The sequence below is a fragment of the Scyliorhinus torazame genome, chromosome 12 (assembly GCF_047496885.1).
Source record: "Scyliorhinus torazame isolate Kashiwa2021f chromosome 12, sScyTor2.1, whole genome shotgun sequence".
Taxonomy (NCBI): domain Eukaryota; kingdom Metazoa; phylum Chordata; class Chondrichthyes; order Carcharhiniformes; family Scyliorhinidae; genus Scyliorhinus; species Scyliorhinus torazame.
This window is the reverse complement of record NC_092718.1, coordinates 80,738,228-80,763,035: the sequence shown is the minus strand read 5'-3', so window position 1 is coordinate 80,763,035 and position 24,808 is coordinate 80,738,228. Positions and strand designations below refer to the sequence as shown.

The window sequence follows — 24,808 nt, the reverse complement described above, 5'->3', positions numbered from 1 at the left end:
GAGTGCAGCACTGTCAGAAGGTCAGTACTGAGGGAGTGCTGCATTGTCAGAGAGTCAGTATTGAGGGAGTGCTGCATTGTCAGAGAGTCAGTACTGAGGGAATGCTGCACTGTCGGATCATTAGTAGTGTGGGAGTGCTGCACTGTCAGAGGGTCAATACTAAGGGAGTGCTGCACTTGCAGAGGGTCAGTACTGAGGGAGTGCAGCACTGTCGTTGGGTCAGTAATGAGGGAGTACTGCACTTTCAGAGGGTCTGTACTGAGGGAGTGCAGCACTGCCAGAGGGACAGTATTGAGGAAGTGCTGCACATCGGTGGTTCAGTACTGGGGGAGTGCTGCACTGTCAGAGGACAGTACTGAGGGGTGCTGCACTGCTGAAAGGTCAGTACTGAGTTTGTGTCGGGTGGGGTTACTGGGTTATGGGGATAGGGACTTGGGTAGGGTGCTGTTTCCAAGATCCGGTGCAGATTCGATGGGCCGAATGGCCATCTTCTGCACTCTAAATTCTATGACCTACTGAGGGAGTGCTGCACTGTCGGAGGGTCAGAACTGAGGAAGTGCTCCACTGTCGTAGGGTCAGCACTGAGGGAGTGCTGCACTGTCAGAGAGTCTGTACTGAGGGAGTGCTGCACTTTCGTTGGGTCAGTACTGAGGGAGTGCTGCACTGTCAGACGGTCAGTCCTGAGGGAGTGCTGCACTGTTGAAGGGTCAGTACTGGGGGAGCCCTGCACTGTCAGAAGGTCAGTACTGAGGGAGTGCTGCACTGTCAGAGGGTCAGTACTGAGTGAGTGCTGCACTTTCAGAGGGTGTGTACTGAGGAGGTGCTGCACTGTCGGAGGGTTAGTTCTGAGGGTGTGCTGCGCTGTCGGAGGGTCAGTACTGAGGGAATGCTGCGCAGTTGGAGGCTAAATACTGCGGGAGTGCTGCACATTCGGAGGGTCAGTACTGAGGGAGTGCTGCACTGTCAGGGGGTCAGTACTGAGGGAGTGCTGCACTGTCAGGGGGTCAATACTGATGGAGCGCTGCACTGTCGGTGGGTCAGTTCTGAGGGAGTGTTGCACTGCTGAAGGGTCAGTACTGGGGGAGCGCTGCACTGTCAGAGGGTCAGTACTGAGGGAGTGCTGCTCTGTCTAAGGGTCAGTACTGAGGGAATGTGGCACTGTTGGTGATTCTGTACTGAGGGAATACTGAACTGTCGGAGGGTCAGTACTGATGGAGTGCTGCACTGTCAGTGGGACCATACTGAGAGAGAACTGCACTGTCGGAGGGTCAGTACTGATGGAGCGCTGCACTGTCAGAGGGTCCATACTGAGGAAGTGCAGCACTGCCATTGGGTCAGTAATGAGGGGACACTGCACTGTCGAAGGGTCGGTACTGAGGAAGTCCTGCACTCTCAGAGGGCCAGCACGGAGGGAGTGCTGCACTGTCAGAGAGTCAGTACTGAGGGAGTGCTGCACTGTCAGAGGGTCAGTACTGAGGGAGTGCTGCACTGTCAGAGGGCCAGCACGGAGGGAGTGCTGCACTGTCAGAGAGTCAGTACTGAGAGAGTGCTGCACTGTTGGCGGGTCATTACTGAGGGAGTACTGCACTGTCAGAAGGTCAGTAGTGAGGGAGTGCTGCACTGTTGGAGAGTCAGTACTGAGGGAGCTCTGCACTGTCGGAGGGTCAGTACTGAGGGAGTGCTGCACTGTCGGAGGGTCAGTACTGAGGGCGTGCTGCACTGTTGGAGGGTCAGTACTGAGGGAATGCTGCACTGTCGGAGGGTCAGTACTGAGGGAGTGCTGCACTGTCAGAGGGTCAGTACTGAGGGAGTGCTGCACTGTCGGAGGGTCAGTACTGAGGGAGTGCTGCACTTTGGACTTGCTGTCTTTCAGGATGAGACATTTATCTGTGGCTCTGTCTGCCCTCTCGAGTGGGAGTAAAATGTGCCTTGGTGATTTTTTGAAGAGGAGCAAGGTGCGGCCGGGTGCTCTCTCTGGTGCCGTGGAGCAAATATTTATCCTTCAACCAACATCACGAAAACGAAACAGATCATCTGGCTGATGATCACATTCCTGTTTATGGGAGCTTGCTGATTGGCTGCGGTGTTCTCCAACCTCGAGCCTCACAGTTCCATAAAGGGTCTGGAACGCTTTGCCACACCCAGAGCTGGCGAATGGTAGCTGGAGAAAAGCATTTGCTTTTTCTGTGGAACACCCTCACTGGTGACGAAGACCACGGGGGTGCCGGTCGACATTACCGGGTGTCTTCACCGGGCAATCCAATCGGAGTGTACCCGCGGAACCTCACCCACCCAGCCTCTTCAATCAATCGCGGTCGTTTGCACCCGACGTTTCTCCGATGCCTGAGTGGGACCTCCATCCACTCCTTTTCCCTGTGGCATCGCACTGTGCCAGATGCGCTGCGGGCTCTCCTTAATGTCCCGGACATGCTGCTCCGCACTCCGCCAGCACTGGACGGCGCTCTGCTGGAGGGCCGTGGAGGAGAGAAAGAAGACCAACGGATTGAGGAGGGCGCTGGCCGTGCTCGGGAGCAGGGCCTCCCGTCGCCAGCTGATGTCACGGCGCAGGACGAGGCCCGCCAGGTGCGAGGCATTGTAAGGGGCGAAGCAGACCACAAAGGTGACCAAGGTGACGGCCACCACCCGGAGGGCCTTGCCCTTCTTCCGCCGAGGGAGCTGGCTTTGGCCAAGCTCCCTGAAGCAGCCGAGGCAGGCGAAGGAGGTGAGCGCCAGGGGGGCCACGAAGAAGACGATCGCGAGCTCCATCCTGAGGGGCACCAGTAGCTCCAGCTGGGCCTGGGTGAAGTTGGCGTAGCAGATTGAGGCGTTGCCCTGGCCTGGGGCCACCAGATGATCCCGCGAACCAGTCGCCGCCACCAGGAAGATGAAGGCGATGTGAGCAATGACGAGGAACCAGAGGGAAAAACAGACCAGGCAAGAGTAACATGGCCTCTTATACAACTTGTACTTGATGGGGAAGGCGACGCTGAGGTACCTGCCCATGCTGAGTGCTGTCAGGAACAGGACGCTGGTGTAAATGGTGCTGAAGTGGAAGACGTTGTAGATGGGGCAGAATACTGGTGGCAGTGCCCACTCACCCCACACCGTCTCCACCACCTTGACCGGCAGCAGAGCTATGAAGAGACTGTCAGAAACACAGAGGTTGATCATGTAGATGACATTGGGTGTCGGCTTGCGTTTCAGCTCTCTGAGGAACACGCAGAGCGCCACGGCATTGGAGGGCGAGCCCAGGGTAATGGTGGTGCAGTAGACGGCCAGTGAGAAGATGTCGAGGGGAGTAAGGTTCACCATGTTGTGCCGTATTACCTGCGAATGAACGAGGAAAGTTAGTCGTCTGAACTTTGCTGGGAACCAGATCATTTATGACATCTCCCTCCTCCCACCTTTCCCCTCCCCCACAAGTCTCTCCCCATGAAAAGCTCTACTTCCCCCTCCCCATTTGAACTCACACCAAGTCAAGCCCCCACTGTTGCTCGCCAAACTAGTTGGCACTCAGCCTTGCGATGCCTCCATTTTCCAAAGTCCAATCCTCTTGTTCAAATCCTTCTTATCTCTTTCCCTATCTCCATAACCTGTTACATTTGCCTAGTCAGCTCTCAATAGTGGCTAAGATATTGGACTGTGTTTAAGACTGTGCGGAAAGATCAATTCGCTCCAGGATTGATAATATACAAAGTAGGATATGGTTATTTTATAAACAAACTTTATTGAAAAAAAAGAAAAGAAAACAATATTTAAACCTTTAACCTTCAACCCTAACAATAACAGATTACATGCAGCTTCTTGACCTTAACTCATGAGTTCCCATTAAACAGCACTGTAACAGAACATACTTTCATGGCATACAAAGGCAATACTTGCATTTACGGAGCAATTTGTCTTCTGGTAGGGATATTTATTCTGAACCCTTTTCCCAAAACCTGCCTGGGTGGCAACTTTCATGAACTTCTCGGTCGATTTCCAATGCCTTATTCTGTGTAACTTTCAGAACAGCATTCCTTCTTTCTCCCTCTCTCTCTAAGCTTCACCCAACCCCTCAAACAAAGGTTCTCTGCTGGGGTCTCCAGGCTTGAACCCATCAGCTTTATCTTGCCTGATTACCCACTACTGTTTATATAAAAGATCTGAGTAATGTCATCGATATGCAATTAACCTCCCCTTGATGGACAAAGAGGCCATCAGACTTTGTAATAGGCTGATGTCTGGTCAGACAGGAATGCCCAAAGAACAATGAATCTGGGGCATCCTGTGTATTCCCACTAAGATGTTTAAGTCTGACTGGGACAATGTAACTCGGCCAGATGTACGCATATCCCTCTGCCTCTGTGCTAACAGGTTTTTCTTTTCCTCGGTTTGGTTAACCTCTAAATTGTCTGCTACATTGGGGTCTCAATTCTGGATCCAATTTCCTGATATCTCTCTCATGTAACAAACCTCCTCCAGCCCTCCCTCGAGTTTTGAAGGATGAGAGGGGTTTTGATCGAGGTGTATACAAAACTAAATGGGATTGATAAAGTAAATGTATAGCAAATGTCCCCCCTTGTGGGGCAATCTAGAATGAGAGGTCAGGGACATAGGTTGAGAGGTGGTAGATTTAGAACTGAAATGAGGAGGAACTACTTCTCACAGAGGGTGGTGAATTTGTTGAACTCGCTGTCCCATAGTATGGTAAAATGGTCAGGAAATGGTCTCAAGACGGAGAGAGTTATATTTCTGATTTTAAAAATGGGTTAAAGGTATATGGGGAACAGATGAGGAGGTGGATTTGAGCCCAGGAAGAGGAACAGGCTCAAAGAGCAGAATTGCCTCCTTCTGCTCCTAATTCCTAGGTAACCCTCCCTATCTCTGCAACCTCCTCCAGCCCCTACAACCCTCCCTATCTCTGCAACCTCCTCCAGCCCCTACACCCCTCCCTATCTCTGCAACCTCCTTCAGCCCCTACAACCCTCCCTATCTCTGCAACCTCCTCCAGCCCCTACAACCCTCCCTATCTCTGTAACCTCCTCCAGCCCCTATGACCCTCCCTATCTCTGTAACCTCCTCCAGCCCCTATGACCCTCCCTATCTCTGTCACCTCCTCCAGCCCCTATGACCCTCCCTATCTCTGTCACCTCCTCCAGCCCCTATGACCCTCCCTATCTCTGTCACCTCCTCCAGCCCCTATGACCCTCCGTATCTCTGTCACCTCCTCCAGCACCTATGACCCTCCCTATCTCTGTACCCTCCTCCAGCCCCTATGACCCACCCTATGTCTGTAACCTCCTCCAGCCCCTATGACCCTCCCTTTCTCTGTAACCTCCTCCAGCCCCTATGACTCTCCCTATCTCTGTAACCTCCTCCAGCCCTATGACCCTTCCTATCTCTGTATCCTCCTCCAGCCCCTATGGCCCTCCCTATCTCTGTCACCTCCTCCAGCCCCTATGACCCTCCCTATCTCTGTCACCTCCTCCAGCCCTATGACCCTCCCTATCTCTGTAATCTCCTCCAGCCCTATGACCCTCCCTATCTCTGTCACCTCCTCCAGCCCTATGACCCTCTCTACCTCTGTAATCTCCTCCAGCCCTATGACATTCCCTATCTCTGTCACCTCATCCAGCCCCTATGACCCTCCCTATCTCTGTCACCTCCTCTAGCCCTATGACCCTCCCTATCTCTGTACCCTCCTCCAGCCCCTATGACCCTCCCTATCTCTGTCACCTCCTCCAGCCCCTATGACCCTCCCTATCTCTGTCACCTCCTCCAGCCCCTATGACCCTCCCTATCTCTGTAACCACCTCCAGCCCCTATGACCCTCCCTATCTCTGTAACCTCCTCCAGCCCTATGACCCTCCCAATCTCTGTCACCTCCTCCAGCCCCATGACCCTCCATATCTCTGTAACCTCCTACAGCCCCTATGACCCTCCCTATCTCTGTAACATCCTCCAGCCCTATGACCCTCCCTATCTCTGTAACCTCCTCCAGCCCCTATGACCCTCCCTATCTCTGTAACATCCTCCAGCCCTATGACCCTCCCTATCTCTGTAATCTCCTCCAGCCCCTATGACCCTCCCTATCTCTGTAACATCCTCCAGCCCTCTGACCCTCCCTATCTCTGTAACCTCCTCCAGTCCCTATGACCCTCCCTATCTCTGTAACCTCCTCCAGCCCCTATGACCCTCCCTATCTCTGTAACCTCCTCCAGCCCTATGACCCTCCCTATCTCTGTCACCTCCTCCAGCCCCTATGACCCTCCCTATCTCTGTAACCTCCTCCAGCCCCTATGACCCTCCCTATCTCTGTAATATCCTCCAGCCCTATGATCCTCCCTATCTCTGTAACATCCTCCAGCCCTATGACCCTCCCTATCTCTGTAACCTCCTCCAGCCCCTATGACCCTCCCGATCTCTGTAACATCCTCCAGCCCTATGACCCTCCCTATCTCTGTAAACTCCTCCAGCCCCTATGACCCTCCCTATCTCTGTAACCTCCTCCAGCCCATATGGCCCTCCCTATCTTTGTAACCTCCTCCAGCCCCTACTAACTCCATATCTCTGTAACCTCCCCCAGCCCCTACAACCCTCCCTATCTCTGTAACCTTCTCTAACTCCTACAACCCTCCCTATCTCTGTAATCTCCTCCAGCCCCAATAACCCTCCTTATCTCTGTAAACTCCTCCAGCCCCTATAACCCTCCTCATCTCTGTAACCTCCTTCAGCCACTACAACCCTCCCTAACTCTGTCACCTCCTACAACCCTACCAACCCTCTGAGATCTCTGCGCTCCTCCAATTCCGGCCTCTTGAGCAACCCCACAATCCCATCTCTCTACCACTGGTGTTCCAGCTCCACCCACACTCTGACATCACCGCTGCCATTTGAGAAACACACATTTCTTAAAGGGACTCTTACATGACATTATTAAATTGGAACAGTTAAAGGGGGAATTTATTAATGGTGATACATAGATTACTGTAGCTGTGTGGGTATAGAACAAAGAACAAAGAAATGTACAGCACAGGAAAGGCCCTTCGGCCCTCCAAGCCCGTGCCGACCATACTGCCCGACTAAACTACAATCTTCTACACTTCCTGGGTCCGTATCCTTCTATTCCCATCCTATTCATATATTTGTCAAGATGCCCCTTAAATGTCCCTATCGTCCCTGCTTCCACTACCTCCTCCGGTAGTGAGTTCCAGGCACCCACTACCCTCTGCGTAAAAAACTTGCCTCGTACATCTACTCTAAACCTTGCCCCTCTCACCTTAAACCTATGCCCCCTAGTAATTGACCCCTCTACCCTGGGGAAAAGCCTCTGACTATCCACTCTGTCTATGCCCCTCATAATTTTGTATACCTCTATCAGGTCGCCCCTCAACCTCCTTCGTTCCAGTGAGAACAAACCGAGTTTATTCAATCGCTCCTCATAGCTTATGCCCTCCATACCAGGCAACATTCTGGTAAATCTCTTCTGCACCCTCTCCAAAGCCTCCACATCCTTCTGGTAGTGTGGCGACCAGAATTGAACACAAGTGTGGCCTAACTAAGGTTCTATACAGCTGCAACATGACTTGCCAATTCTTATACTCAATGCCCCGGCCAATGAAGGCAAGCATGCCGTATGCCTTCTTGACTACCTTCTCCACCTGTGTTGCCCCTTTCAATGACCTGTGGACCTGTACTCCTAGATCTCTTTGACTTTCAATACTCTTGAGGGTTCTACCATTCACTGTATATTCCCTACCTGCATTAGCCCTTCCAAAATGCATTACCTCACATTTGTCCGGATTAAACTCCATCTGCCATCTCTCCGCCCAAGTCTCCAGACAATCTGAATCCTGCTGTATCCTCAGACAGTCCTCATCGCTATCCGCAATTCCACCAACCTTTGTGTCGTCTGCAAACTTACTAATCAGACCAGTTACATTTTCCTCCAAATCATTTATATATCCTACAAACAGCAAAGGTCCCAACACTGATCCCTGTGGAACACCACTGGTCACAGCCCTCCAATTAGAAAAGCATCCCTCCATTGCTACCCTCTGCCTTCTATGGCCTAGCCAGTTCTGTATCCACCTTGCCAGTTCACCCCTGATCCCGTGTGACTTCACCTTTTGTACTAGTCTATCATGAGGGACCTTGTCAAAGGCCTTACTGAAGTCCATATAGACAACATCTACTGCCCTACCTGCATCAATCATCTTAGTGACCTCCTCGAAAAACTCTATCAAGTTAGTGAGACACGACCTCCCCTTCACAAAACCGTGCTGCCTCTCACTAATACGTCCATTTGCTTCCAAATGGGAGTATATCCTGTCTCGAAGAATTCTCTCCAGTAATTTCCCTACCACTGAAGTAAGGCTCACCGGCCTGTAGTTCCCGGGATTATCCTTGCTACCCTTCTTAAACAGAGGAACAACATTGGCTATTCTCCAGTCCTCCGGGACATCCCCTGAAGACAGCGAGGATCCAAAGATTTCTGTCAAGGCCTCAGCAATTTCCTCTCCAGCCTCCTTCAGTATTCTGGGGTAGATCCCATCAGGCCCTGGGGACTTATCTACCTTAATATTTTTTAAGACACCCAACACCTCGTCTTTTTGGATCACAATGTGACCCAGGCTATCTACACCCCCTTCTCCAGACTCAACATCTACCAATTCCTTCTCTTTGGTGAATACTGATGCAAAGTATTCATTTAGTACCTCGCCCATTTCCTCTGGCTCCACACATAGATTCCCTTGCCTATCCTTCAGTGGGCCAACCCTTTCCCTGGCTACCCTCTTGCTTTTTATGTACGTGTAAAAAGCCTTGGGATTTTCCTTAACCCTATTTGCCAATGACTTTTCATGACCCCTTCTAGCCCTCCTGACTCCTTGCTTAAGTTCCTTCCTACTTTCCTTATATGCCACACAGGCTTTGTCTGTTCCCAGCCTTTTAGCCCTGACAAATGCCTCCTTTTTCTTTTTGACGATGCCTACAATATCACTCGTCATCCAAGGTTCCCGAAAATTGCCGTATTTATCTTTCTTCCTCACAGGAACATGCCTGTCCTGTATTCCTTTCAACTGACACTTGAAAGCCTCCCACATGTCAGATGTTGATTTGCCCTCAAACATCCGCCCCCAATCTATGTTCTTCAGTTCCCGCCTAATATTGTTATAATTAGCCTTCCCCCAATTTAGCACATTCATCCTCGGACCACTCTTATCCTTGTCCACCAGTACTTTAATATGTACGTTTGTAGTTGATAAAAATGTTTACTGTGTGTGTTTATAAAAATGTTAACTAAATTTGTAGAATAAACTTTGTTTTTGATTAAAAATGCTTATAGCCTCTGTTGAATAACATCTGCAAGGCAGGGCCTTGTGCTCATCGTAACCAAAATCAATAAACAGTTGTAGGTCTGGTGAACTCCATGATGTACTTTGGCGTTTTCTACACCCTGGCCCATAACAATACTGTGGCATGCTGTTTAAATAGATTCTGTAGACTGTTTGATTCAGTGCATTGTTTAAATAGACTCTGCAGATTGTTCGCTGGGGCACGCTGTTGAAATAGATTCTGTAGACTGTTTGATTCAGTGCACTATTTAAATAGACTCTGCAGATTGTTCGCTGGGGCACGCTGTTTAAGGAGATTCCATGGTCTGTGAGTAGGTAGAATGTTTTCTGTGAATCCTGTCTTTTCTCTCACTCATTGGCCAAAGACACAATAAATTTACAACTGGCTATAACTAGCCCATGTTGACAACTAACACCAAGTTAGCGACCCATCTCCTTCATATGGGAAAGGTGCCCCTGGAGAAAGGAGTGAAAGAACAAAAAAAGACTGAATGAAGCGCCTCTCGATCATGCCCTGAAACCTTCACTGCTGCAGAATTGGGCAACGCGCACCAAAACATCAAGCCCGTCATTGCCACCGGCTATGATAACATTCTTCCCGAGTTCCTCAAGCACCATGGCCCTGCATGCCCGCTGTTTGGTTGCCTCAATTCCTCACACAAGTCACCTGCGAAGGAAGACTGCCCAAAACAGAAGTCAGAGGTAGGTTCTTTACGCAAAGAGTAGTGAGGCCGTGGAATGCCCTACCTGCTACAGTAGTGAACTCGCCAACATTGAGGGCATTTAAAAGTTTATTGGATAAACATATGGATGATAATGGCATAGTGTAGGTTAGATGGCTTTTGTTTCGGTGCAACATCGTGGGCCGAAGGGCCTGTACTGCGCTGTATTGTTCTATGTTCTATGTTCTAAAACCTGGCACATGTCCAAACAACATCAATCTTTATTATTGTCACAAGTAGGCTTACATTAACGCTGCAATGAAGTTATTGTCAAAAGCCCCTGGTCGCCACACTCCGGCGCCAGTTCGGGTACACGGAGGGAGAATTCAGAATGTCCAATTCACCTAACAGCACGTCTTTTGGAACTTGTGGGAGGAAACCGGAGCACCCGGAGGAAACCCATTTAGACACGGGGAGAACGTGCAGACTCCGCACAGACAGCGACCCAAGCCGGAAATCGAACCCGAGTCCCTAGCGCTATGAAGCCATCGGCCTCCCAAACCTACCTACGAGCGACCTAAATCTGATCTCTGAATGGGCCTCCTCCTGTATCATGTTACAGCGAGGATAGAGTGAGGATAGAGTCAGAGGTGCAGAAGTTCCTGGATGCCGAACAAGCTGGCTTTCGACAAGGCTGAATCACCTTCACTGAAAATGGCTTTGAAAATAACCTCAAAATCAACTGTTTTGAATGGCAAGAGGCGGAATCACGAACAACTTCTCCATTTTCTTGCCCTTGACTGAATACTGATATGTAAAAAGCATCTGAGCAAGAAGCAGCAAAGATCAAAATACGCTATTCCGGTGATGACGATGTGTTGAGAAGACGGACATCAGGAGGTTCTCCTCCCGCAGACCCACAAAATAGCCACTTTTCATCGCAAATTCGCCTAAAAGTTTAACAGGAAAAATTGCCTGGCAAAAGTCAATCCAGGGGTTCAGCAGAGACCCTGGACAAAGGGAACCCCCGGACGCAGGAGCCCGACTGTATGGGGAGAACTGTGACCGCGGCCTTCTTGGACGGCCCCCTAACAAAGGGTAATCCCAGAGGGCAGGGGCATGTCCACCAGGTAAGTATGATTAATCTCACAGGAGCGGGGGGGGGGGGGGGGGGGGGGGGGGACACAACACACCGCCTCCCCCCCCCCGCTCAGGGAGGAATACTCCGCAATCGTAATCTCCGAACATGCTCCACATTACATGGATGTGAGGTCGGGACAGGCAGTGCCCAATACCCCGCATGGAGGTTGGACACAGCCTTACTGGCTGATAAGGCCTTCAGCGAGAAAATATCACAGTCCATAGACTCCTCCATGTTCTGGGTGGCGCTAAAGGCTGCGATCGGGGGAGAAGTTATCGCATTTAAAGCGTGAAGAAACAGGGAGGGGAGGGCGGTTAGGCAACAGCTAGTTGACTCCAAACTGGAAGTAGACCGGCGATACTCCGGGGCCCCAGCCGTAGAGCTCCTGGCAGAGAGGAAAATACTACAGATGGACTTTGACCTGCTCTTCACGAGGAGAGCGGTGTACCTAATCCGCCAGGCACGGGGGACCCTAAATGAATACGGAGACAAAGCTAGCCTCCTGCTGGCGCACCAGCTGAGAAAGCAGGCGGCCACATGGGAAATCACACAAATTAGAGACAGCAGAGGCACATCAGAAACAGACCCAGACAAGGTCAACAAAGCCTTCGAGGCCTTCTACCGGGGGCTGTACACCTTGGAGTCCCCAACAGAGGACTCGAGGATGAAGCAGTTCCTTGATGGACTAGACCCACCAATTGTGGGGGAGGACAGAAAACAGGGCCTGGGAGCACCACTAGAACTGGGAGAGATCATGGAGAGTATTAGCTCCATGCAGGTGGGGAAGGCACCGGGACCGAGCAGTTTCCCTGCTGACTTCGACAAAACATTCGCGACAGCACTGGCTCGCACCTGTGTGAGATGTTCACAGACTCGCTGGCTAGGGGCACACTGCCGCCGACACTAGCACAGGCCTCAATCTCGCTAATATCTAAGAAAGATAAAGACCCAACAGAGTGCGGTTCATACGGACCCATCTCACTGCTAAACATAGATGCCAAAATATTGGCCAAGATCGTAGCCAAAAGTCTGGAGAACTGCGTATCAGAGGTGGTCGCAGAGGATCAAATGTTAGATGTTTTAGTTGCTGTGATATGAAGAGTCTAAAGTTCTGTCCCTTTTTCACCAACACACATTTATTTCATTCCAACAGACTCTGCACTAAACTCTAACTACACATCACCTGTCAGAGGCCACCTGAAGCCCCTTTACATATCAGCGTCAATTAATGGATACTTAACATAAATGAGACAACTAATTGCAATGTCTCTTAACCCGTTATTTAACAGTCTGCCCTTCGTTGGAGAAAAAAAATAATTAGGTGAAAACAAAATTTCAAGAAACTCAAAAACACAAATGATTTCCCCCCCTGTTTTTTTCCAGTTTTTTTTTTTGTTTGGTTGAGAAAGAAAAAAAAAAACAGTCACAGAAACAAGCACCCTTCATTAACAATATCCAACAGTTTCTGTGAACTCGCCCCTCTTTTTGTAAAACAGTCTGTCAGTTGATAGCTACTGTCGACCCATTTAATTTTTGTTATTTCCCCTCTGTCCAACATCTGCTTCAAACTTGCGATGTCTATCCGTAACCTCTTTTCATGGACACTTTTTGTAGAGTGCACATTTTCCCACAGGGATTTATTGTCAATGTGACAGTCAATAAGTATATTACCCAAATCCCCTAATCCCAACATTTCTGCCAATATCTGACTTATATAAAAGGCCATATCCACCGCCTCTACAAATAAGATTGCTGACGTAAAGTTGCCCCTCACTTAGTCTGTCCAATTTCAAATCCAATATATTTAAATGCACCGGAAACCTGACTTCCAACCCTGAATTCTTTCCTCAAACCAGAGATTACAATAGCTTCAAAATCACTAGTCCCACCCCACAAAAAATCATCGACATGCATCATAAAGATGCCAGAAAGATTTCCTTTATAGTGCCAGTAAAACATTGCAGGATCTGCTTTCAACTGGCAACAGCCTAACTTTAACAAAACTGGCCTTATCCAAAAATACCAGACTCCAGATGCATCATTTAATCCATATACACATTTGTTCAACTTCCAGAGTACCCCTTCTGTGTTAGCTGCTTCTTTAGGAGGACGGAGAAAAATGTTTCTCTGGAGCCGATTCCCCTGCAAAAAGACAGCTTTTATATCTATAGATTTGCATTCCCATGCCTTTGTGGCAAAGAGAGCCAAGAAGATCTTTCCTGCCGTAGGTGAATCTACCCTTAAATCCTGATCTTCTAAGTTTTCTTCAAATCCCCTTGCCACAAGCCTGGCCTTTGCCTTATAAGTTCCATCCGGAAGAACCTTTTCCGTGCAAATCCATCTGTGGGATAGAGCTCTTTGTCCCCTATCCGGTACTTCTTTTGAGCGGTTGAATAAACTCGGTTTGTTCTCACTGGAACGAAGGAGGTTGAAGGGAGACCTGATAGAGGTATACAAAATTATGAGGGGCATAAACAGAGTGGATAGTCAGAGGCTTTTCCCCAGGGTAGAGGAGTCAATTACTAGGGGGCATAGGTTTAAGGTGAGAGGAGCAAGGTTTAGAGTAGATGTACGAGGCAAGTTTTTTACGCAGAGGGTAGTGGGCGCCTGGAACTCGCTACCGGAGGAGGTAGTGGAAGCAGGGACGATAGGGACATTTAAGGGGCATCTTGACAAATATATGAATAGGATGGGAATAGAAGGATACGGACCCAGGAAGTGTAGAAGATTGTAGTTTAGTCGGGCAGCATGGTCGGCACGGGCTTGGAGGGCCGAAGGGCCTGTTCCTGTGCTGTACATTTCTTTGTTCTTTGTTCCGTGTATACCCCAAATTCACTCCAACTATGCAATTCTTGCTGTTTAGCATCTTTGATAACTTTTTCATCTAATTTATTTGAAGCCACCAAAATTTCACATGCATGTGGGTTTCTACTCCTATTAGAATTTGTAGTCTTACTCATGTTCCGAGATCTTAATAAACTACGTCCCCTCTCCCGCCTGGTATCTCGTTCTGTACTGCTACTGCTTGATCTTTCCCTTCTGCTGTGGGATGTACTTTCAATAGTTCTCGACCTTTTCCTGCAGACCTGTTCACTATCCGATGTACTATCTGAACTGGCACTGCGTTTCTGTGCCCTCCATTTTTGAACTTTGTTTTCCCAATCCATTGTCTTGACTCCTTCCCCTGAATGCTGTACATTCAACCAATGTTTATACTTTCCAGTAGCCTTACCTGCTCTACTAATAACAGTTGCATCCTTCCATTGACTAGACCCTTCAGGCAAGTATGCCACTTTTGTACCAACTTTTGGCAGTTGCCCTTTCGGAAAAATGGCCTGTTCTAATTCATCAGAAGTGTTGCGTTCCTCTCCAGAAACCCTGTCTATATCAGTTAACTGGTCCTCATAGTTCTGTAAGACATGTGTACCAGATGACTCTGGTTCCTCATCATGTCTGTCTGCTCTGTCTAAATTTGAAAATTTGTAATCTGTACCCATTATCCTTGATGAATGTACCCTAACAGTTTGATTACCATGTTGCAAAATAATTGTTTTGCCATCTATGCCTATGATCTTCCCTGGGCCTTTTCATTCAGTAGAATTGTCTCTCTTACAGTATACCATGCCTCCTTGCTGAAAAACGGCATCTGATGGCCGTACGTTATGTCTTAAAGCTCTGCGAATTCTTTCAGAGACTTCTGCTTCCAAAAAAGCTTTTCTACTGCTATGTAATGCATTTAAATGTTCAGCAAAACCAGAGCTAATTGTAGTCCCCTCCCAAGCTGGAGGCAGGTCATCCAAAATGGACGGAATTTTAGGATTTCTACCAAACACTAATTGATAAGGACTATAGCCCCCAACCATCTGCAATTAATTCTTTGCATGTACCACCCATGCTAAAGCTGAATTTAGCCTGCAATTTGGTCGATCTGCCAAAAATTTACGAAGCATGTCATCGATGACAGCATGATTTCTTTCACAGACACCATTACTAAATGGGCTTTCTGCAGCCGTATTCATAACTCTGACATTCACGTTTTCACACATATCCCTAAACTCATCATAAGCAAATTCTCCCCCATTGTCTATAAGGAATTTTGCCGGTCGGCCCATTCCTGTCCCTATCCGTTTTTCCACGATTTGAACCAGAATTACTCTTTTTTTTTATTTCGGACAATCGTTGATTGACTAAATCTGGTTGCTAAATCTACAAAATGCAAAATAAATATATTATTTGCTTTATCCCAGATCTTAAGGTCCATGGCCACAATGTCGTTAAAATCCCTGGCCAAAGGTAGGGTTACTATCGGTCGTGCTGGTGTCCTTCTGTACTTCCTACAAACTTCACAGCGGTCACTAACCTGTTCTATCAGTTTAGTATAGTCGTCATCCCTTACCCCTGCATCCTTTAATACATTTTTCAGCCTCCGAGGAAACGGATGTGCAAATTGCCTGTGCAGTTTTAATACCACAAGCTTTTTATCAGCTAAAGTCCCATTTTCAACTGCCATTAACACATCCTTAACCACTCTACTTGAAAAATTATTTGTCAGTAATGGAATACAATAGTGTCCCGACTGTGTAAATTGTAAGTCCACCGTCTTTCCAAAAACTGTTGCCTTATCCGGTTCCATATTCAGTTTCATGTGTGCTTTCTTCATCGACGGTCTGCTCAGAAGCAAAGGTATCTCACTTGATACAACATCCGTGCTAATGAAATATTCACTCCGGCAATATTGCAAGGGATCACCACACTTTTCAGCGACTTCAGAGTATTATCATCCCCAAACCTGAAACTTGTGGAACTTTCAAGTTCCTTAACCTTGTTACGATTTTCAGCATTTAAGGAGTCCAGATAACATTTTAACCAGTCAATTCCACACACAGTAGATGTGCAGCCACTGTCCAATACAGCACAGTTGAAGGATTCTGCAACCAATACCCTCATTACCGGCATAAAACTGCTTGTCAATAGGACAATGGCTTCTTTCTGGTCTCTATATTTTTCCTCTTCTGACTCTTCCGTGTCATGTGTCGCTTCAAACACTCTATCATAACGAGTTGGACAGTTGAAAGCATAATGGTATTGAGAGTCACATCGAAAACATCAATTTATCATGCCCCGTCCATTTCTGGGGTGCATCTTCCTATTGTAGGTTCTAACTGGGTTTCTGTCTTCATCATTTCCTTGTCTCGGTCTCCTTCTATCGTCTTGAGCCCTGTTTGTAGCCATACGATTTCGCCATCCTGTTAGTAGTGTATCTTCCATATTCTGCCTGAGTGCAGGCTGACCTATTTGGGTCATCAGAGCCATCGGAATCGAATGTTTCCCCAGAAACTTTTGTAAAGCTTTTGTCATCTGTTCGAATAAGATATCCTTATCAGTAAACTGAATTCCTGTCAAAACCAGGAGCTTATCCATGTTGCTCACTCTAGCACAGTCAAGTAATTTAAAGGCCAACACAGACTGTGGAAATTCCAGGTTGTTTTTCTGCAGCCTTTTATATAGTCTGCCAAATTCCATTATGTAGTCATCCATGGAGATATCCTCCATTTTCCGGAACTTATCAAAATCCGACCATGCTTCATACGCACTTAACAAGTCATCTTTCTTATAAATCTTATCCATATAATGTAATAAAGTCTCCAGACCTTCTTCTGAGTCTAACTCTTCCAATTCCAGCTCAGAAAGCACTTTGTTTCGGATTTTACTGCTATATGGTAGAGAAAGAGCGAATGCCACACCTTGTTTTCTCTTTCCCAAAGCAGTTACCTTAGTCCACATAACTACTGCACTTCTCCATTGGTCGTACGATTCCCTTTCAGAAAATAAGGGAGGATAGTCATATCCAGCCATCTTTATCCTGGGTTCAGCCATATATCCCTTTTTTTCTTTTCCCACTCACTCCTTGGTTTATCTGGAAAAGTTGTATCTTTCAAACCTTCACATTTATACACAACCATCCTCTGCTACCAATTGTTAGACGTTTTAGTTGCTGTGATATGAAGAGTCTAAAGTTCTGTCCCTTTTTCACCAACACACATTTATTTCATTCCAACAGACTTTGCACAAACTCTAACTACACATCACCTGAAGCCCCTTTACATATCAGTGTCAATTAATGGATACCTAACATAAATGAGACAACTAATTGCAATGTCTCTTAACCCATTACTTAACATCAAACGGGCTTTGTCAAAGGTAGACAGCTAACATCGAACATCAGGCACCTGCTGAATGTGATCATGACCCCATCCTGGGAGAGAACAGCAGAGGTGATCGTCTCCCTGGACGCAGAAAAGGCCTTCAACAGAGTCGAGTGGCAGTACCTCATAGAGGTACTGGAGCAGTTTGGGCTCGGATCGGGGTTCACCTCCTGGGTGAAACTCCTGTCTAATACCCCCATGGCGAACGTACGGACAAATACCACCAGCTCTGAGTACTTCCAGCTGCACAGGGGCAGGAAGCAGGGATGCCCGTTATCCTCGCTTCTGTTTGTCCTAGCGATTGAACCACTAGCGATCGCACTCAGAACAGCAAAGAACTGGAAAAGGATCCGAAGAGGAGGCAGAGTCTCGCTCTACGTGGATGACCTGCTCCTCTACTTCTCGGACCCACAAAGCAGCTTGGAAGGAATCATCGCGCTCCTGAAAGAGTTTGGTGCCTTCTCGGGCTACAAACGCAACATGAGCAAAAGCGAGATCTTCCCGGTGAACCCACAAGGGGGAGGGACAGAGCTGGTGGGACTGCCGTTTAAACAAGCCCGACACACATTCCGCTACCTGGGGATCCAAACTGCTCATGACTGGGCGGGGGTTCACAAGTGGAACCTGAACAGCCTGACAGAGGAAGTCAAAAAGGACCTGCAGAGATGGAACACACTCCCACTCCTCCTGGCGGAGAGAGTGCCCAGGTACCTCTTCCTACTTAGATCTATCCCGATTTACATCCTCAAGGCCTTTTTCAACTCACAGGAAAAAATAATTATGGTGTTTGTGTGTGTGTGTGTGTGTGTGTGTGTATGAGGGGGGGAGGGGGGGGGGGGAGGCGGTGGAGGGGGAGGGGAGGTGGGAGGGGGAGGAATGCAAGGACCCCAAAGGAGGTCCTACAGAAAATGAAATCCGGGACGGGGAGGACTAATCCTCCCAAACCTACAATAGTACCACTGGGCAGCGACAACAGAAAGAATAAAGGGGTGGATTAAGGAGCCAGAAGCCAGGTGGGTGCTCACGGAGGAGGACTCCTGCAAGAGGACTTCCCTGTGAGCCCTAGCCATGGCAGCACTCCCATCCCCACCCAGAAGTACTCAAACAGCCCAGTAGTGTGGCAACACTCCAGTCTTGGAACCAACTGCGACAACATTTCGGCCGAACCGAAATGTCCGATATGGCCCCCATCTGCAACAACCACAGGTTCGCGCTTACAGACGCCTCCTTTTAAAGGTGGAGGCAGGACGGGGGACACTGACAGTTAGGGATCTGTACACCGGCGGTAGGGTCACAACACTGGATGAACTGTCGGAAAGATTTCAACTAACAGGGGGCAACAGATTCAGGTACCTGCAGCTCAAAAGCTTCCTATGGAAGGAAACAAGGACATACCCATGACCGGCGCGACAGTCACTACCAGAAGAACTATTGGACGCAGACATTGTAGGCAGAGGGAACTGCAGCGACATGTACGGACGGCTGATAGAGAGGGCTGACGCCAAACTGGACGTGACAAGGGATAAGTGGGAGGAAGATTCGGGGCTCGAAATAGGGGTGGGACTCTGGAGCGAAGCATTGTACAGGGTCAACTCCACCTCCACATGTGCAAGGCTCAACCTAACGCAACTAAAAGTGGGACACAGAGCCCACTTGACCAGTGTTAGACGTTTAGCTGCTGTAGTATAAAGAGTCAAAGGTTCTGCTGCTTTTCCACAAAACGCCTTTAATTTCCTTCAACAGGCTTAGCACAAAACTCTAACATCACATCACCTGACACAAGGGCCACCTGAAGCCCCTTTACATATCAGTGTCAATTATTGGATGCTTAACATAAATGAGACAACTAATGGGAATGTCTCTTAACCCATTACTTAACAACCAGAACCCGAATGAGTAGGTTCTTCCTGGAGGTGGAGTACAGATGCGAACAGTGCCAAGGAGGCCCGGCCAACCATGCCCACATATTCTGGTCTTACTCCAGACTTGCTGGGTACTGCACAGCCTTCTTCGAGGCAATGTCCAAAGTGGTGGGGGTGAGGATGGAGCCGTGTCTGAAACTGGCGGTCTTCGGAGTATCAGACTAGCCAGATCTCTTCCTGGGGAGGAGGGCGGATGCCCTTGCCTTTGCCTCCCTGATCGCCCGCCGTAGAATCCTGCTTGGCTGGTGGTCACCACCTAAAGCTGCAGACTGGCTGTCCGACCTGTCGGAATTTCTCCAAATGGAGAAACTCAAATTCGCCATCCGTGTTTCGGAAGAGGGCTTCCACAGAACATGGGAGCCATTCACTCGGTTGTTCCAGGACCTGTTTGTGGCCAACAACTAGGTAGCCAAGGATAAAGAGAAAGTAACCAAGACACAAAATTAAAGAGGGGGGAGGGCCCAGGGAAAGCAAGAAAGCGAAACCGAACCCAGCAGCACAGCCGGGGACAGCAGGGAGGCCCCGGGGGGTGGGGGGGGGGGGGGGGGGGGGGGGGTGGGGTGGGGGGTGGTGACGAACAGGGCGGGCAATTTAAACCCGTGTAAATAACATAAAACACCTGAATGTAAATAACACTAGCCCCCTTGCAAAATTCTTATTGTTTTGTGTGTATTTATATTGTGTCATCTCTGGCACCTCCCAATCAACTCAACTCCCCTAACTCCCTGGGCCTGAGCAACAGCCTCGCATAAGGAGGGAGATGGTGACAACAAAGCTCCTGGAGAAGGTCTACGTCAACCTGAACTTGCTGCTACCCAGGGACCTGCCAATCCACCTGCTGTCACCTCCTATCATGCCAACCTGCGTGGCTAAGACCACCATGCCAAGGGATAACAGCAGAGCCCCTGTGGAACCAACGCTCCACCATTAATAAACACTTCCTCATCACCCTGCCCAGTTCCCACACCCTGCCCAGCGGGCACCAACCCGTCACACCAATGTCAGGCACTCCTTAACCGCTTCCGTGCTGGGCCAAGGCCTTTGCGAATCAAGTCGGCACAGGCAGGGCCTTGAAGGGGACCTGGACTGCAGCTGTGGTGCCCCCCAGTCAATGACTCACATCATTGAAGACTGCCCCCTGGCAACATTCAGCCGACGGCTCCGGGAAAACCCATTTAGCCACTGCAGAAGCGATTGCCTGGCTTGGTGATCGCTCCACAAGCCAGGCACAAAAACAGGAAAATCAATATCTGTTGTCATGAAAATTAAACTCACATTACTGCTGAATGAAAAGATAAACACCACCAGGCATCGGTCATAATAGCATAACACGCAAAGTTGGACTTCGGCACAATGCCCTAATCTTAACTGAACATCCAGAAAGAATCCATAACCATTTCAGATCAAGCATTAAATGATAAAGCGATCTCTCTGGATATGACATAGCCTAATCCAAATAATGAGAATCATGTTACACAAGAACAGGAGGAGGATATTCAGCTCCTCGAGACTGTGACACAAGAACAGGAGGAAGCCCATTCGAGTCGACGCCCTATGCTGCTCTTATTCACGTATTTGCTTTGTTTGGCCCTTGTTCTGCACTGTAACCAATCACTATTTGCTGATGTACTTTGTCGCTTATTCTTTTTGTCGACTGTGTACCTTCCCTTGGCCGCAGAAAAAGTACTTTTCACTGTACTTCGGGAAATGTGACAATCAACCAATCAATCATTACACAGAAACAGGAGGAGGCCCATTCAGCCCCTCGAGTCTCTTATATGAACAGGAGGAGGCCCATTCAGCCCCCTCGAGTCTGTTACTCAGGAACAGGAAGAGGTCCATTCAGCCCCCTCGAGTCTGTTACTCAGGAATAGGAAGAGGTCCATTCAGCCCCCTCGAGTCTGTTACTCAGGAACAGGAAGAGGTCCATTCAGCCCCCTCGAGTCTCTTATATGAACAGGAGGAGGCCCATTCAGCCCCCTCGAGTCTGTTACTCAGGAACAGGAAGAGGTCCATTCAGCCCCCTCGAGTCTGTTACTCAGGAACAGGAAGAGGTCCATTCAGCCCCCTCGAGTCTCTTATATGAACAGGAGGAGGCCCATTCAGCCCCCTCGAGCCTGTTACACAGGAACAGGAGGAGGCCCATTCAGCCCCCTTGAGTCTTTTACACAGGAACAGGAGGAGGCCCATTCAACCCCCTCAAACCTGTTACACAGGATCAGGAGGAGGCCCATGCAGCCCGCTTGATCCTGTTACACAGGAACAGGAGGAGGCCTATTCATCCCCTCGAGCCTGTTACACAGGATCAGGAAGAGGCCCATTCAGCCCCCTCAAGCCTATTACACAGTAACAGGAGGAGGGTCATCCAGCCCCCTCGAGCCTGTTACACAGTAACAGGAGGAGGGTCATCCAGCCTCCTCGAGCCTGTTACACAGGAACAGAAGGAGGCCTATTCGTCCCCTCGAGCCTGTTACACAGGAACAGGAGGAGGCCCATTCAGCCCCCTCAAGCCTATTACACAGTCACAGGAGGAGGGTCATCCAGCCCCCTCGAGCCTGTTACACAGGAACAGGAGGAGGCCCATTCAGCCCCCTCGAGCCTGTTACACAGGAACAGGAGGAGGCCTATTCGTCCCCTCGAGCCTGTTACACAGGAACAGGAGGAGGCCCATTCAGCCCCCTCAAGCCTTTTACACAGTAACAGGAGGAGGGTCATCCAGCCCCCTCGAGCCTGTTACACAGGAACAGGAGGAGGCCCATTCAGCCCCCTCGAGCCTGTTACACAGTAACAGGAGGAGGGTCATCCAGCCGCCTCGAGCCTGTTACACAGGAACAGGAGGAGGGTCATCCAGCCCCCTCGAGCCTGTTACACAGGAACAGGAGGAGGCCCATTCAGCCCCCTCGAGCCTGTTACACAGGAACAGGAGGAGGCCCATTCAGCCCCCTCAAGCCTTAACAGGAGGAGGGTCATTCGGCTCCCTCGAGCCTGTTACATAGGAACAGAAGGAGTCCCATTCAGTCCTCCCCAGCCTTTACACAGGAATAAGAGGAGGCCCATTCAGCCTCCTTGTGCCTGTTCCATCATTCAATCAGATCATTCCTGATGTGTACCTTAACTCCATTTACCTACCTTGCTTCTATAACCCTTGATTTGTTATGTTGTAAGTGTAACATAAGCGGCTTCCTTGTGGTGCACTTGACAAAGGAAGGTTCAGACGTGGAGATAACTTCAACACGTTTATTAAACTATTTACACTTCTATTACTCGGGTTCGACACTACTGCTAATCCTACTACAGCTACCCAGACTGACTAACCAGTTGCTGCAATCCACATGGTGGGTGTAATATTGATACAACCCTGTGATGTGTTGGGTGTTCTGGATCACAAACAGGTCACCAACACTGGAAGTGGTGCAACTCTATTTTATTATAAGGTTAACTACATTAACATACTTGAACTGTGGGTAAATGCAATACCAGCTTTAACTGTTGACCCTTGCCTAGTACTAACCAGGTGATGCACTCAGCACACGGTGAATGTCTGTGATGCAGGCTGTGAGCTCTGTGCTCCGAGCTGGCTGCTACTAGAATGAGAGGGAACTCTCCTGTCCCCTGTCTTTATAATGCGTGTGCTCTCACTGGTGATTGGCTGCGGTGTTGTATATGCTGATTGGTCCCACTGCATGTCCATCAGTGTGTGTGTGTGTGTCTGCACCATAATACACTGATGTATATTATGACATCCCCCCTTTTATATAAAGAACATGTGCCTGCATGACAATAAATATCGTGTAGTGAATGTACCTGACTATGTGTGTGCGTGTTATTTACATGACTACGTACATGAGGCTAATCTATTTACACGGGAAGGTGCCTGGTGCAGAGAAATAGGGTGTCACACCAACAACGAAATGAACATTATATACAAACTACTGGACCGATGGAACAGGATAACAGAACAGATCAAAGAGTCCAACATTGTAAAACTCATAAGTCAAGTCTCTGAGGTGGGCGACGAATTCTGGTTGACCGCCTCAAGGGTGGGTCAGGAGCCACCGGCTGAGGAACGGGCTGGGCCACGGCAGAGTGAAGAGGATGCAGAGTATTCGGAATCTCCACATAGTCCAGGTTGGGGACAACAGGAGGGCGTGACACCAGTGGAGGATCACGTAGCGAGCGTGGAACGAGACGAAGGGCACGCCGATTGCGGCTGCGAATGGAACCATCCGGTAGACGAACCAGGAATGAGCGGGGAGACACCTGCCGAAGAACCACAGCAGTTGCAGACCAGCCACCCTCCGGAAGATGGATGCGGACGTTGGCATCCGGTGCCAGAGCAGGGAGATCAGTCGCCCGAGCGTCATGCGCCGCCTTGTGTTGTGCCCGAGATTGTTGCATCAGCTGAAGGACTGGAACGTGGTCGAGGTCTGGGACATGAATGGACGGCACCGTGGTCCTGAGGGTGCGACCCATGAGCAGCTGGGCTGGCGACAGGCCTGTGGAGAGTGGGGCCGAACGATAGGCCAGCAAGGCGAGGTAGAAGTCGGATCCTGCATCGGCAGCCTTGCAGAGGAGCCGTTTGACGATGTCAACGCCCTTTTCCGCTTTGCCATTGGATTGGGGGTGCAGGGGACTGGATGTCACATGCACAAAGTTGTACCTGCTGGCAAAGTTGGACCATTCCTGGCTCGCGAAGCCAGTGAGTGGGATGCCGTGACGAGCAAAGGTCTCCTTGCAGGCACGGATGACCACCGATGATGTGATGTCGTGCAGGCGTACGACCTCCAGGTAGTTCGAAAAATAGTCTACAATCAGAACATAGTCACTTCCGAGCGCATGGAACAGGTCAACGCCTACCTTAGACCAAGGGGACGTGACCAACTCATGGGGCTGTAGGGTCTCACGTGGTTGGGCCGGCTGGAACCGCTGACAGGTGGGGCAGTTGAGCACTGTGTTGGCGATGTCCTCATTGATGCCGGGCCAGTACACAGCCTCTCGGGCCCTCCGTCGGCACTTCTCCACGTCAAGGTGGCCCTTGTGTAGCTGTTCCAAAACGAGCTGGCGCATGCTGTGCGGGATCACGGTGCGATCCAGATTCAGGAGGACACCATCGACTACTGCCAGATCGTCTCTGATATTGTAGAACTGCGGGCATTGGCCCTTGAGCCACTCGTCCGTCATGTGGCGCATGACACGCTGTAGTAAGGGGTCAGCCGCAGTCTCGCGGCGAATGTGGATAAGGCGTTCATCCGTGGCCATGAAGGCCACATGGGCGTCAACCTGGCAGACGAACCCATCTGGGTTACACAGGGTGTTGACTGCCCTGGACAGAGCGTCGGCTATGATCAGGTCCTTGCCCGGGGTGTATAGGAGCTGGAAATCGTACCGCTGGAGTTTAAGCAGAATGCGCTGGAGGCGAGGGGTCGTATCATTCAGGTCTTTTTGTATAATGTTGACCAGCGTGCGATGGTCGGTCTCGACAGTGAATTGGGGGAGGCCGTCCGTAATCATGAAATTTGTCGACCCCAGTCAACAGGCC

At 49.5% G+C, this 24,808-nt stretch overlaps 1 protein-coding gene across 4 annotated transcripts in view; it reads right to left on the bottom strand.

The window, feature by feature from the left end:
• Window positions 1-1,702: 1,702 nt before the first annotated feature.
• Window positions 1,703-24,808, bottom strand: part of LOC140386517 (free fatty acid receptor 3-like) — a 152,398-nt gene continuing 129,292 nt past the window's right edge. For 3 of the 4 annotated variants that reach the window (XM_072468917.1, XM_072468916.1, XM_072468918.1), the window contains one exon: window positions 3,032-3,327. In XM_072468917.1, the coding sequence (XP_072325018.1) occupies window positions 3,149-3,327 (179 nt within the window). In that variant the 3' untranslated portion in view covers window positions 3,032-3,148. Of the gene's footprint in view, window positions 3,328-24,808 lie in introns of all 4 variants that reach the window. The other variant, XM_072468915.1, reaches the window with a different exon arrangement.